The sequence below is a fragment of the Anser brachyrhynchus genome, assembly GCF_964034855.1.
Source record: "Anser brachyrhynchus genome assembly, chromosome: 7".
In the NCBI taxonomy this organism is placed as follows: domain Eukaryota; kingdom Metazoa; phylum Chordata; class Aves; order Anseriformes; family Anatidae; genus Anser; species Anser brachyrhynchus.
Genome location: NC_137701.1, coordinates 21,039,889 through 21,056,044, shown reverse-complemented (window position 1 = coordinate 21,056,044; position 16,156 = coordinate 21,039,889). Strand labels below are relative to the sequence as shown.

Below are 16,156 nucleotides of genomic sequence, written 5' to 3'. Positions count from 1 at the left end.
TTTTTTACTGGCATATATTTCAGTGTTTTCCGTTAACACCCTTAAAACTGAAATCAAGCTGCATCTTTTTTTCTCCCATGTATTAGTTTGAGATGTGTACTAGTGCATGTACACCACTTTGAGCTAAAACATCACAGATTACAAAACCATACTGAAAATTTTATGGTCGCCCTTATGGAAATCTGTCTCCCTTTGCACCATCACTATTTCGAATCTTGTCTTCACAGTTTTCTGTTTTGATTTCTTCCCCAACACAAAATCCATTTTCTTGATCTATTACTACTTAGTGCTTAATTTCCTTTGTATTTTGCATGCAGTCTCCTAAATATCTCCTGAAGGTAAGACACGCAGCTACTTTATTGAAAACTGTAATCTTTCAGCAATTACTTTTAGTGTTCAGTAGAATGGTCTTAAGTCAGTCAGTTTTGGAAATGATCATATGGAGCAAAGTCCAGGAAATGTAGCACAGGTGCTGACAACAGCATTATCTGGTTTATACAAATGCCACCTGGTCAGAGCAGATGGTAAACTACCACAATGCAAGTGAATGCTAAAATGTTGTTAATGCTCCATGCAAACAGGATGCTGGTTGATTTTCTTTAATTTTGTTGAGCTGTAATACAGCAACACAATCTGCTTGTGATTGGTAACCATGGTTATACTCATTCATAAATTCTGATTTCATTTTGATAAGAACAGCTGTACTGACAATATAACTAAAATATACAAGAAGCAATATGTTTGCTGTCCATGTATATCCTCTAAAAATAACTCTTGTGATCTCTACAGAAATGCTGAAAAAGTGGTATTTGAAGGCAATTCAGCTGGGCGAGACTGCTGAAATTCTTGGCATCAAAAATGATAATTTAAAGTAATTAATGGTAAATACAACACCAGATAGGAAAAGACATACACTCTGTGGTTACCTACTCTGGTTGTTACTTCTTAATTGACAAGTATGTTTTTCCACATGTAAGCAAAATGAGGCAGCTTTTTGATAATTTACTTCCAGGTCATTACAAAAATAGTAACTCTTCTTATATAGAAAATAAGACCTGATGAAGTTCACTGCAATGATAACAAGATTAAGGAAGGCTTTTTAGAAATCAATTCATAAGGCATTGCATCTTGACGGCTGCTTCGTTGGCCTAGCAATATCCTATCGTGACAAAAGTGTGAAATCACCCCCTAACCAGAAGAGCCTGTCAGTCTAGGAAGACTTAGTAAATAAATGCATTGACAGTGGTCTAACATGTAGGAAGACAAACATGAAATACGGTTTCTTGCTTTGTGAATGAGTTTGGGACGCCAAGCTGTTTAGAAAGGAGTGATTTCTGCTACGGCCACAGAATTCTCAGCCCTGAATACTCTGAAGTATTCACATCTGAAAGAATGAGCATAAGAAAAATCGTACTTAGCTCTCATGGGTGAGGTGTGGTGGGTTTGCAGTGTTTCTGGAACACCTCTAACATCTGAGTTTTGTTTTCCAGGTTGACACAATGGAGGTTATGCGACACCCTGAGGAAACAACTAACATGAAGCGACAAACTATGGCTTCCTATTTTAGGGTACAAAAGTTAAATTTTAGACAAATAATTTGTTGATAAGAACAGCAGATATCTCGGAAATGTTTGTGGGCTTGTGAGATCAAAGAGAAAAATAAGAGAATATTTTTCTATTGTGAGGCCCTTGTAGCCTGTAAATTCTCTTTTACTCCTTTTCTTTTTCTTTTCTCATACTGGTTCTTTTCTGGTGTCACCAGAGTATACTGGTAATAGGATCTAGAATCTAGACTATTTCCATCTAAAATGCTGAAAGTCTAGAAAAGGCCTGTTTATGAACAGAAGACTGATTTTGTGCAAATAGCTGCCATTATTAAGGCCTTCAGCTCAGGCATACCTACTTTTAAAGGCTAGGATTTCTCATTTATAATAATGAATACAATTCATCTTTTGCAAGCACTGTTATAAATCAGACAGATTGTTAAGTTTTTAGCAGTTGTCCAGTGTGTTCAAATCAAACAGGTAAGGAGAAGGCAGTGAGACTGTTGGAACAGGCAGATGAGGAGTCAGGAACCCCTCATGCCAGTTGAAGTCTGTTGGTTGATATTATTTTCTTGCAGTCATTACAGACAGAAAAGTTTTGAGTAGTTGGTCCTTGGGCTGCAATAACACCATGCGTAATTGGGGAAGCACACAGTGTTGTGCGTGCCAGTGTGAGTCAAAGCTTCATGCCGTGTATGAATACCAGTTTTCTTTTTCATGCAAAGTAATATAAAAAAAAGGTGCAGGGGCAGCTGATATGTACTGAGGTGTTGCCCCAGTGTGGAGGATAGAAGGACAAGTATCCAGACTTGGGAACCTAGAGGTATCATTACAGAATGACAGAATGCCAGGTTGGAAGGGACCTCTGAAGGTCATCTGGACCAAGCCCCCTGCTCAAGAAGGATCATCATTGTGTCTAGTATAGCATGAGTGTGCTCTTGCAAAAACCTACATGTCAGCTATGTGGGGACTAAAAAAAATTAAAACATAGTGAGTCTGAAAATACACCATGATCTGAATGCAGCCTGCAGTCAAGTGACCACACCCAGATCCAGTCAGCTTGGAATTGTATGCAACTTCAAGATTGAGTGTATTTGCAGCAAATACTGATCAAACAGTAGGATAATGAGGTGAGGATAGAGCAGAAGCACCAATATTTTCGTTTTAGTGTAAAATGCAATAGACTAAATTGTTTTCTATATTCAGGTTGGATAGGGCAAGAAGTAGTCAGCCCACATTTCAGCTGGAAGATTTAGGTTAGCTGTTAAGAACATTATGAATAGTTACAATAATGTGGCACTTCAGTAGTTTACCCAGGGAGGTTATGCAGTCTGTATCAGTGATTTTGAAAAACAAATTAGACAGGGTTGTGTCCGAAATGATACTGATACATCCAGTACTCTCTGTGGGAAGAGGACAGAGCTGATGACTTCTTGCAATCCCTTTCCTGATGATTTTCTGTGATTTTTTTATGGTTGCCTGTTTCACAATAAAGCCTGTTCTCCTGTTGGGGATATTTGTTTGATCCAATGTGCCTACAGTAGAATTATAGTTAGGACACTTGTTAATTAAAAAGTGTAATATGGGCCTTCTTAAACTACAGAAATGTAATATAAGGAGAGATAAAGAGAAAGGGGTGAGAAATAAAAACTAGAATCATAATTTGTTTTTAACAATTGAACACTTTTAATAGGTTCTGGTTTTAGACAAAAACTTAAAAATTCATAAAATTTTTTAATATGGATTAACATTAATGTTACAGATTGGCATATAATCAATCATTCCATACTGTTTACAAATATATATTTCCTGCTTATATAGTTGCATTGCAATTTTTTGCTAAGTCTCTATATCCTTTTTTTTCCTCACTAGTATTCCCTGATGGATCTTTTATCCAAAATGGTTGTTGGACAACCTCACTTTATCCGCTGCATTAAACCTAATGATGATCGAGAAGCACTAACATTTTCTCATGAGAGAGTTCTACTGCAGCTACGATATACTGGAATTCTGGAAACTGTCAAAATACGTCAAAAAGGATATTCTCATCGCATCCTTTTCGAAGAGTTTGTGAAAAGGTAAGAATTCTATAACATGGCTCTTGTTTTAAAGCTCCATTCAGTAAAATATATTCTAAGTTTAATTACGAAAGGTTCTACAAACATTGGTTTGTACATGTGTGGCCTGATTCTCTAATGACAGCAGTAACTATCAGAGATAAAGACTACATGACAGATTGAGAACTCTAATGGAGAAAAGTCAGTGTGAGACCAGCAGTGAGCACTTAGTATTCAGTAGCAAGACTGTCTCCATGATTTCTTCAGTAGAGGCAACATGTGAAAATGTGCATCATGCTCAGACAATAAAAGGATTTGGAAGGTCAGTGAGCTTCAGCCATCATATGAATAAGATTCACATGCTTAAGAATGAACTGATATAAAAATTTTGTTTTAAAAAAAACCCTGTCTGATGAGAGTGTTAATTTCAAGCTTGAAAATGTTAGTTATATCAAAAAAAAAAAAAAAAAAAAAGCCTAGGAATATTCTAGAGAAATTTTCATCAATATTGATTTTAGATATAACACATTGTAAAAAATGGTTTAAAATATTTTTGTGAATAAGTTATCAAATTTGATTTTTTACATCCTTTAGTGCATACAGGAGTCGTACTAGAAAAATCTAAGGCATGATTTCAAATCTATGTCATACTGGGGTAGTTCCTATGGAGGCTCATTATGTAAAAATATTTACCACTCCCTGTCCCTTTTCTCTTTTACACCTTTTTTATCCCTTTTCCTCTCACTCCTTCCCCCCAACTTTTCCCCAGTTCTTTGTTATCTCAGAAAGTGTGTAAATTCAAATGAAAAAGCAACTTGTGCTCAGGATGAAGAATAGTAATTGGAAAGGTCAAGAGCTTGTGTCTGTACGTTGACATAAGCCTAGTAATGAATGTAGTGTTGTAACTGAAAAAAAAATAAATTCATGTGCAAGAAAGATCTCTGACTTAAAAATATTCCTCGTAACAGCTTCCTCATAGTCACATATCTTGGAGTTATCATGAATTATAACCAGATCTCTGTTGACCTGAACCCTTGTCATGGCTACTGTGTACTAGCTTTAATACTGAAAGAATCCGTGTGTCAAGAAGTTTTAAATCTGATTCAGGAAATAAGGTTTATAGTGTCATTATGGTTTCCTCTAGAGCTAAAATACACTTTTTTGTGTGTAGTGTTTACTGCTTACCAGTCTGTAAGGCTGATAATAATGGAACAGAAGTAGTGCCTTCAAGCAGTCAGCCCCTCAACAGTAGGAACAAGTGGCAAATGGCTAAATCAAGCCTTTAGTGATATCTTCTGTACAGGAGATTGCTCATTCAGACAACACAGAGTTAATGAATCTGCTGAAAACAAATCATTCATATGATGCTAGAGGGAAGTAGCTGACTATGTTTTTGAGAAAGAAGAGACAGAGTTTCACAGGCCTTTCTAAAAACCCAGGGACTGAGTATATTCACGTGTGTAAATCAGTCATTTGAGCTTGTGTATCTGTGGTCCTTGCACTGAGAAATGTTGAAGAATAAGCTTTATCAATTCATTTTGAAAAATTAAGAATTTTTCTGATTTGTAATGTATTAGTATGCTAAATTAATATGTAACAGAAATACACAACAGATTTATATCTGAGGAAGGATAACTAACGTGTTCATTTGTCCATCAAAGCAATTTCATTCTCAGATATGATTTCCCCCCACCTTCCATTTGTGTGTTACATGACTAATTTTAGTAAGGTCACACCATTCGAAAGCAGTTTTAATAAAGAGATTAATTTTTGTGATCACTAACACATCTTTGCAACATCCCAAAGAGGCTGAAAGGGGAATTATTAACCTTAACTTTTATCCAATTTACACATAAGTGAACAAAGATTAACTCCACTGAAATTAGTGTAAATTGAGAGGAAATTAGGCCTCCTCTTATCAGAAGAATTTTCTCATTTAAAAATGAACTGAATTTGAGTACAGCCTTGAAAAGTAATGGTAATAAAAGCAGCATCATCCATAGCTTTCCATTCCTGCAGATAAAGGCAAGTTGTGTTTAACTTCTTGTTGGATACTCCCCAACTTTTTAGTTCAACCTGGTGCAATTCCTTCAGGAAAGAAAGTCAGTACAAGGGAAGTGGGTAGAGATCTAGCAATTTGACCACCAGCACAGATGGCTTTCTGACTGAATTCAGAATATAACTGAGGGGTGGGAGGCGTTATTCTTGCTCCTTTTTTCAGTAAATGCTTTATTTTTAAACAAATTCTGTTCCATTATACTCTAGAAAAAAATGATGAGCACTGCTTAAAAAAGGTAGAAGAGGAAACATTTTTTCTTCCACTTAGAGCCATGACTAGTCAAGTGTTTTTAGGAAGTAAGTAGTTGAATACATAAAAATGTTTGAGAAAACAGGTCAAATGCTAAACAGATTGGCACTTCTTTGTTCATAATCAAAAAGACATTAGGCAAGTATGAACAAGAGTTTCAAAATGTCAGTAAATCTGAGGATATCAAAGATTTTGTAAGCGAGCAAGTTAATTGGTATTTTGATCCTTTTGAGTAACTTAACAAAATGGATGAGCCAGCACTTTTTCTCCCTTGATGTTATTAAACAAATAGGTGTGCTTCTTATCTGCGGTTCAATAATGCTGTTTTGTAAACTCTTAGCAGGAAATATGAGGACAAAACAATCAAAGGCAGTCAACAGTACCATTCAGGGTTTATCAGGTGGGAAGTAAACAAAAGATAAAGCTCCAAAATGTTACTCTTTACTGTCTTCTGTTTTCATGTAGAACAGATGATTTCACATTGTTGCAAACCTGGAAGTTAGAGTATTGGGTTAAAAAACAGGTGGTGAGGAGAGGACTTAGTTGTAACTCATTCATGCAATGGTACTTTAGCCAAGGGTACAATCGTCTGTTTTAAGTATATAAACAAATATATTCTTTTACTTCAAGTAGGAAAATGTAATCTGCAGCCCCTGTAAACACTGTGGACTTATCAAGTCTTAGGCAATTCACTGGCCTTGTCTTACACCCCATACCGTCATGTGTCTGTCTTACGTGTTTGCTGTGAAAGCACCATGTCCCCTTTCTCAGGCTGGAATCCCAGGTTTCAGACACGGGTTATTAATCTGTTCAGGCAGCCAGGTGTGCCTGGCTTGCAGGGGCACATAGGGACCATGCACTGCACAGCAGCTAAGGGAGGTGTGCTTTTTAGTGGGGACCTGCATTGAAAGTCCCACTAGATGAGACACTCCTTGCTATATCCCAGTGCCCAGGCCCCTGGAATTTCACATAATGTGATGTAATGTGCTGGTGTGTGCTTGCTACATATCCCCCAGCTGTATACAGTCTTTGTAATGCAGCATATACTCTATCATGCGTTGAAAGATAAGAGACTTGAGAGTCTAGTGGTGCTAAATGCTGTCAGGTATCAAGTGCCTCATAAGCACACAGGAGTGCGTTGAGAAGTTTTGTACAAGTTTCATATAAGGATTGTATTTTTTTCTTTCTTTGTACTTCTCTGCCAGTTTACATTCTGCATTAAAGTTCTTTGTACAGCATTAGGATGCAGGGTGCGCTTTTCCTATGAGTGCCACTTTCTTTTTAATAGCCAGGTGATGTTATTCAGATCATACACTCGTGACAATGCCAGGGATCTTACTGTAACAATGATCCCAATAAGGTTGGTTCTGCTTTTTTCGATCTCACAGAGCGCATTTGCATAAGGTCACTGTTGGTACACCTGGTACCAATACAGTCTCCAAATTCTCTGTGTTACATTTCTTCTGACATTTCTTCTGTCTTGTTTATTATTAAAAATCAGGGAAGCACTGAATTAAATTAGTAGTGAACAGATTTGCTACAGAGAAAAATAAATGCTTACTCTTAAAATGGTACATTCTAAATGCAAACTTTTTAACATTGAGTCTAATCTGTACCAAAGTCCTCCAGTGATTTTTGGAGACAAAACTTGGAAAACCCATGTATTTTGATCTTACTATAATCCATGGAAGCGTTTGTTATTTCTTTTAGTGGTTTTAAGGTTTCACCAGATCTGTATACTATTTCTGTACACTTCACATATGATAATCTACTGTGTCTTCCACATCTGCTTTCTAGACTCCTGTCATCCACAGAACACTGGTAAACAGTTGCAGGGTAGAGAAGGTTCAAAACCCCTGGGAGAGAAAAGTCTGACAATCCCTTACAAATTATATATACAGAAAGGACTAAATTATGCTTTTCTGGGAGTATTTCCTTGATTCTGTGATTATATGATGATTTACAGCATGTGTTAGGTATCTTTTACTGAAGAGTATTATAGGTGGTTTTTAAGAGTATTGTAGATGTTTCTGTCATTTTTCAGTTACATTTTTTGATTTATACTCTCAATAGAGAGTTCAATGTAATTAGTTTTATAAATTCTACTGGGAAAGTTTCTGAAAGAGGTAAGATACAAGCAATTCAAATTAGGAATTTATGAAAGTTATTGAAAGGCTCTTTCAGTGCTCAAAAACATGGTGGTTATTAATTTTTTTTTTTTTAACTTTCCAACTCTAGGGCTGAGAAGAAACAAATGTCCTTTAGAACACTGAGAATACCCCTAGCGAGGCTGAGGGGGTTCTTGTTAGGAAGGGATTTTTCCCTTCTCACACCTCAAGATTTTCACATATCATTGTCCATTTTCTACCTCAGGCCAGCATATTTTAGTACAGATTCTTTTTAAAGAGAAAAATGGTTAATCATTACTTTGGTGACATAATTGTGTAGAGCTGGTTCTGACTTTAAGTCTGGAATGGAAAGGGAACTTTAGTAAGAGACGCTGTTACAGTAGTTAATGGTGCTGTTTAAATGCTCTTCAGTGATCACTTCCACAGTTCACCATTAAGAGTTGGAGAGGAGAGAAATTGAACTGTTCCTTTGCAATCATTTTATCTAAGTTAAAACCACCAACACTAAAATGTCTTGACCATAATCTGATAGTTAACACATGGCATCATTCTGAAGTTTTCCATGTCTTAGCATACTTGGATGTCTTCAACCTTAACTCTGCATGTCCTAGCTTTGCAATTGTTTATCTGGGGATAAATTCAACTTTTAAAAAACTTTCTTTTATGCCTAATTACCGTTAAGTACAGTTAATTCCACTCTAATGTATGTTTTGCACAAGAATATTATCAACGTCCATGCAGGATAGTTTGTAGAGCAGTATAAGAACCACTGGTTAAGAAATACATAATTTCAAACAGAGTTTCATCAGCTGAGAAATCAGTTCTTCTGAGGGGAAATTACTTCTCTCTTACTGCTACTGGGAATGTGATTAGTCAAAGGCTTTTAGGAAACATAGTTGAATATTTCATGTTTAGGGAATTTTCAAGCAGGATGGATAACTCAAAAAATAATATGTTTTTGCACAAATATGGCACTTAAGGATTTATTGTCTTTACTTCAAAACAAATGAAACCATTTAGTACTTAAAACAGTAGTACCGGTTACACAGAAACACTACAGTTTCTTAATTATGACCAGGATAATTGTTTTTCTATAGTCACTCAGATACTCAGGATTGTTAGTAAGAGTTACCATGTGCATCAGAAGAAGAAAATCCTACCAACTTTATCCTTTGTTCATGTCCACCAGTATGTCTCCAATCTCATGCAAAGTTGTTTGTAAGAGTCCTTATGGTTATTATTATATTTAAATGTAGCAAAACAGTGCCAAGATCCCATTTAGATGGTACCTTATTTAAGCACTGGGAACAGCATTACTTTAACCTGCAGCCAGTTTAGCAAGCTGCCTCGGGAGTAAGACTATCATTCTTTCTTCTCTATATTAAGTCTTTCTTTCACCCTTGTATTTATTTCCAAAACAGGGTGTAAAATTGTTTCTTTATCTTGAATTCAAAATACTTCAAGGTAGATTTCACAGTGTATGTCCTTCAATAGTATTTTTGTGCATTTAGGACATAATATGAATGTCTGAATATAAATCTAGTGTCAGTTACAATTAAATTACCTGTATTTTTCTGGTAAAACTAAATTGCTCATTGCTCTTTCATTAAGACCTTCTGTGTTGATATAACAACACATGAAGGACTAGAAACTTTTTTTTTTTTAAATAGACGTAAAAACATTGGCTTAACCTAGAAGATCACTACAGTGTTCTGGACCATGGTAGTTTCTATTGGAAGAACAAAAACAAATGTGGAAATAAAAAAGTAGAGTTGTGAAACTTTCATTCCATGTGGAAATGAATAATATTTTTAGCCTTACCTTTCTACAGTTAAGGATCTGATTTCTTCTGTTGGTGAAATGATGTAAATAGAGGTCGCTCTCTGTAATCTCAGTACAGTGGATTTACATAAGTATGATAGAAATGTAATTAGGCCACTAAATCAAAATGAACATAGTTGTAGTTCACCCACAGGTTTGGTTTTCACTACCATTTCACCACGTATAATATTTTAAAACTTTCACCAGATACATTAAGGTGAAACATTTTACCTTCCTCCAAAATATTGAATCTGGTCTATTGCCATACAAAGATCTTAGATTTGGTAGAATAGTTTTTTGACCCTATATGGCATGAGGTATGTTGTGATACAGTGAGCACATAAAGTCAGATTACGTGTGCATTTGTAGTTGGTGATTTAATCATGAAAACAGACAGTGTGTAGAAAACAAAGCATTTGCTTGTCATTGATAAAACAGTAAGATTTAAAAATTACGGGGGTTTCCTTGACTATTTTATCAAATTTGTGCTATCTAAAAACTGCTCAATGGTATTAAACTACAACGTCTTAAAAGATGTATGAACAAGCAGAAAACTGATATTAGCATTGACTTGAATCATCCTTCCTTCTAAGAAAGGAAATGAACTGCTTAAGTTACGCATATGTATAAATGACAAGGCTATCTGAACGAGCCTTTGAATCAAAAAGCAATTCACAATCGGTGCAACTTCCCTGACATATCTGCCAAGCATGTGATAAAATTGCACACTATTGCAAATTGTTTGGGGTATGTATATTTTAAATCTGAGTTTTATTAGTGCAACTTGGAATGTTGTTTGTTTTGTGAAAACAGGCATCAATAAGTTGAGTAATAAAGTGGAGGAAATGTGCTTTTTTTCTTTTAAATCCACCACATTTCTCCATACCTGGTAAATGCCATGACTGTTAGTATTTTGAAGGACTTGGGTAAAGAATTTGCAATATCATCTTATTGAGAAAATTACTGCATTAAAGACCTTGACTTGGTAATACATAATCTCCTGTCATTATTCAGAGTGGGCAATGTTTCCACTTGGTGAATATCTATGTCTCTGGTCCAGGACTGATTCCAGTGCTTCTTCCTTCAGACATCATTTTGTTCCCCTTTGATCTTTATTGACTTTTAGTGGTTCTTTTTTCTTTCTTGTGACAACTGGAGCTAATCTCTAGAGATTAACTGGAGCTAATATTTGAAAATCATATTCTCCTGATAAAAAAAAAAAAAGTCTTGCCTTAAAAGTCTATTTCCATTCTTTATAATTGCTTCTCTGTATTTTCTTCAGTATGAGGTAGGATTTTTTCTTGCCTCTGTGTGCCTGCAGAGGAATCTGTCTTTGAGGTTCACTGGTCAGATTCCTCTCTTTATTTCAAGGAACAGGTGATGGTTCTTCCCCATGCTAATAATTAGGATAACAGTTTGCTGAACCTGCCAATTCCTTTCAAACACAAAGTAAATAGAGAAGCTTCTGCAGAAGTGTAACTTAATAAAGACAAAGAAGACACATGGTGGTTCATAAATGAGAGATGAGGTGGCAGTTGCTACCATCTAGCTGTGTACTTGTGGCAAAATAACCTTAAATTTTTAAATTAACTGTCCATGGTCTTGCTGTTACGTAACATAATTGTCTGCAATAGTGACTTAAATACTGTAAAAACATCCTTCACGAACGCATGGTGGCTTTACAGGCAGGGCTTGTTGCAGTCATTCCTCATGTCTGCTCAGTTCAAACATGTTTGCATCCCTTTTTCATTAACTATTTGCACCATAATTTTATTTCACATAATTGTTAGGGGCTGTTCATTTCATGTGAACAAGGGAACATGAACAAAACAAAAGTCAATGTTGTTTACCATGGGCCTGATCTGAAGGCCACTAAAGTTCATTGTAATCATTCCATTAATTGTTTGTCCCAATCAAACAGAAAAAAGACACGATGCCTAATGACTTACATAACCACAGAAATCCTTCTGCATATTAAAAATGATTAAATTCATATGAAGAGGGGTTCACTTTTTTTCCTTAAAATAGCTGCTAGTTTTGTTTAACCATCAGCATTGGTAAAAATCCTTGTTGATAAGGTAGCAATGCCAATTGTTTTAATTATGCATAAATATTACCTCTTCCAGAGGTATGAAACACAGGTGAGTATTCAGGCAGTCTGAGCATCCTGTTTTCTGTAAATTAAGACTGATATGAGAGTTTTTTTTACTGTAAACTAATCTTTATTTTTCGCACACAGTAGCAGCCTCTCAGCATCAATATTCAGTCATTATCACTAATATAGACTGTGTACTGCCCGCCCTACTAGTACTAGCCTTTCTCTTCACAGACTGAATATCTGCAGTCGTTCTATTAGTCATACTGAAAATGGAAATTACCTAGGTGCCATTGATGGAGGTGATCTTGTTACAAGCTCAGGAACCCTCGGACTTCTTAAGTGGACCTCTGTTTCCCAAAGAATGCCAAGGCCACTTACATTTCTTTGTGAAAAATGAGCAATGCAAGTAACTAACATACTGAACGATTCTATTGATGGAATACCCTTTCTTGGCATTTCTCAAGAGAAACGGACCTCAGATCATGAATACCATATCTTTGGTGTCTTTCTCTTTCTTGGATATTACTATGTGACTTTTTCTCCCACTCAGAAATCTATAAAGGGCCACTGAATACCAGGTAGTAACTGCTTGTTCAGCAGACTTGCAGATTTGCAAGTATAGCTTGCATATGTAACTGTGCAGAAGTATGCCACTCTGTAGATGGAATGCTTATTTTACACACATTATGCAAAATGTTTTATTTTGCCATCCTTTCTTGTACTCTGATTTCTATCACTTTTCATTTTCTCTGTTGTTCTTTCACTCATCTGAGAAATTCAGAGCAACCTTGGGTATTTCCTAAGTTGTACTGGTTTGTGAAAGACCTTTATATGTACCCCAGATGGGGATCTCTACAATGCAGCAGATTCTTGTCACCACCCTAGTAAAAATTATTTCCCTTTGCCATGTATATTTTCAAATATAAGTCCAGGACAGCTGATTTATGAAGAGTATTGAGTATAAGTAAGAATTTGGCCCATGAGTTCTGGAGATACAGCTCTATGCTAGTGAAGAACAGTGAAAGTATATCTTTGTTGTTGAGTCAACTCTTTCTTTGTCATTTGGCTTTGCAGGTATTACTACCTTGCTTTCAAGGCACATGAGACTCCCCTTGGTAGCAGAGAAAACTGTCTTGCCATTTTGGAGAAATCTAAACTAGAAAACTGGATTCTTGGGAAAACCAAGGTAGAGTGTGCTAACATTTATCAAGGATAGTGTCCTTTTAGCGCAAAACATGTCTAATAGTGGTTTGCAAAGTACTGCATAAATGAAGAAAAGAGCAAGGAATTTGTTCCAGTAAGTTAGCCTCCCAGGTTACACTGGTGCCCTCCCAAGCTAGCTGAGTTCATGCTACAAGAGGAAAGGTGCACTGGGTACCTCCCCAAAGTGTGCTCTGCACGTGGCTGCCTTGGTAAGGACAGTACATCTGTCAGTGTCTGCTGTGGTATTGTCCCCCTGAAGCTCCTCCTGCTATTAATCATGGCATGACTGAAACTTCACGCTCTGGCCCATCCTGTTGGCCTGGTTAGTACATTACTTGTGGAATTTCAGGTGAGATTTTCTGGCTCTTTGATAAAAGAGCCTTTGATCAGGGTTTAAAAAGGGGTGGCTGACTTCTGTGAAAAGAAAGTTATGTTGTATCCTGAGTTGTTTTATGGTGCACAAAGGAACAACAAGGAGAGATTTCCTGCTCAAGACGCAGGTAAAGTGTGTATAACTACTCATAGGATTTGCCTTCTTAAGTGGGATGTTGTTAGACAATATTGTCTAAAAACAAATATACTACAGGATTTATCCTTCCGCTATCAAGAAAGTCTGTATTTCAAAATTGTGGGTATATGAAAGCATCCCCCTGACCAATTTACATTGTAAAGGGGTAAATATGTTGTTGTTTTTGTAATGGGGTAATCATAAGCAGTGCAGTAACGAAGTTCCACAAACACACTGAGAGCAAATATTTAATTCACAAGATATATATCAGGAACTGGCATTTTACAAGTTTTCCCAGCAACAGTGCCCTAAAATAGGCTGACCTAAGATTAATGAAAAAGCAAAATACAATAGGTGATGCTACTACCCACATGTAATATTGAATTTGTTGTTCCATTTCAGGTTTTTCTAAAGTATTACCACATAGAACAGTTAAATTTGTTCCTGCGGGAAGTTATAGGAAGAGTGGTGGTCATGCAAGCCTATATCAAGGGATGGCTTGGAGCAAGGAGGTACAAGAAAGTCAAAGAGAAAAGAGAAAATAGTGCTGTTACCATACAGTCAGGTAAATATTCACATTCCCTATTTCATTGAGTATGTTGGCATTTCAAGCTGTAAAATTGTATGCACATTATTTATTCATATGTAATAGTTTATTATGAATCAAAATAACCAGAGTTACTTTTCTCTCCAGCTAATTGAAGCAAATATTATTGATTTACTTATAAGGTGTCATCTTAGCATTCAGTAATGTCTTTATTTAAATATTTTAGTATTTTGGATGTGATTCCTGTGCACAAATGGAAAATTGTTAGGTGTGTCTACACTAGCATGCAGCACATAGATGAAATGCAGTATCTTGGCCCCCTCTCTCTTTTCCCTCTCTCCTTTCTCATGTGTACCAGACTTACAGATAACGTAAGTCATGGGGTGGGCATAAAAAGCTGATTTCCAGTAGTCTAGCAGGCTTCCTTATATTGAATTTGGGGAGCTGTGTGAGAAGGGGAGTTCTTGTGCTGACTGATAATGCACAATTATCATGGACCTTTGCCTTTTGGATTAGGACATCAGTGAGCACATGGTGACGATTAAAATTTGGATGAGTGAAGCGGTGTTTGAAGTTGCAAGGATGTGAATGCTGCAGTCATGAACCCAGAGTTCAACATGTGGGTGGGTGGGGAAGAGGTACTGGGAGTGGGGGCTGGAGTGGTTGTGGCAGAAGGGATGAAAGTTTCAGCACATCTCTGACTCTGTAGACTCTGTAGCACTTCCTTAAATAAATGTAATTTCCAGCACATGGTTTTGTATTTTTAGCCTGGAGAGGATATGAAGCTCGCAGGAAGTACAAGGAAATAAGGAACAGAAGAACTGATGCTGCTATACATATTCAAGCAGGTAATTAAAACATTATTTCAGTTGCCAACACCTATTTTGTTGTGGGTGATTTCATGTGTCAGTGTTTATAGCCAAGAGAAATACACACAGCCCAAACAAAAGCTGTCAAAAACATTATTTGTTCTTCAGTATCAAATGACATAGGTGACAGGATACTTCGGGATTTTTCTGAGTACCTTTCTGCAATCAAAATATACAAATTAAAAGCTGTTGAGTTAATTTTTTAAGATTCTTCTTAGCACAATCAGTACGATTCAATCATGTGTAGAGCTAGTATGAAGCACTGGATTTGTTTGACTGAAAGTGTGGATTGGACGCACTGGACCTGCATTTCTCTTTCTTTGTATTAAGCTCCAGTCCTGGCAGGTTGCCAAGTTTCCCTTTCAACTGCTTGCTGAGTTTGCCAGCTTTGGCCAGTCTTTGACTCTTTTCCAGACTCCTATGCAGCCATATCAATATGAATTTGAATAACTTTAAAGAGATTATTGGAGGAACAGGCCCATAGGGCTGTGTAGGTCTCTAGCAGAGAGCAGGGTACCATATGGCACAGAAATATGAGAACCAGTGCCGTGAACTCAGTGGTGTTTTCGCATGCTGCTAGTGTGAAGCAGCCTCCATATGATGCAGTGTAATACACCTTCCTTGTCCAACCCCAGGTGAAAGACTGTAGCTGATCAGAAAAGAGTTGTATCAAATGTGTTTCCAAATAAACCGAGGCACCACCTTTATTCTACCAGCTGCTTCTGCCTCTGCTATAATTCCTTAAGCTGTCACCTCTCTAGTCTTTATCATATAGCCTGAAGTTAGTCTGAAAAATAAGTTATCAATATTCTTTTACTTTATTCTGTTGTCAAGCCATTTCCAGTAAATCCAACTTTTTTTTTCTTTTACCTAAATTTCCTACTCTGAAAATAAGTATCAGTGTGACTTTCAGCAGACAGTAGAATACCAATCTGGTTACAGAAAGGAACAGATTAACATTAGGTTAAAATAGTAAGTTACAGCTTTGTGTGCATACAGTTATGTATAATCATAAACTATAGCTCTAGGGTCAAATGCAGAGTATTCTATTCAATGGAGAACTGTAAAGGAG

The 16,156-nt window shown here is 36.6% G+C and overlaps 1 protein-coding gene across 1 annotated transcript in view; it reads left to right on the top strand.

Annotated features, from left to right (window-relative positions):
- Positions 1–16,156, top strand: part of MYO3B (myosin IIIB) — a gene marked incomplete at its 5' end in the record, with an annotated part of 256,357 nt that overhangs the window by 127,075 nt on the left and 113,126 nt on the right. The window contains 6 exons of the mRNA XM_080600926.1: positions 318–338; positions 1,491–1,568; positions 3,417–3,622; positions 13,032–13,143; positions 14,071–14,233; positions 14,983–15,063. Coding sequence (XP_080457052.1) covers positions 318–338; positions 1,491–1,568; positions 3,417–3,622; positions 13,032–13,143; positions 14,071–14,233; positions 14,983–15,063 — 661 coding nt within the window. The remainder of the gene's footprint in view (positions 1–317; positions 339–1,490; positions 1,569–3,416; positions 3,623–13,031; positions 13,144–14,070; positions 14,234–14,982; positions 15,064–16,156) is intronic.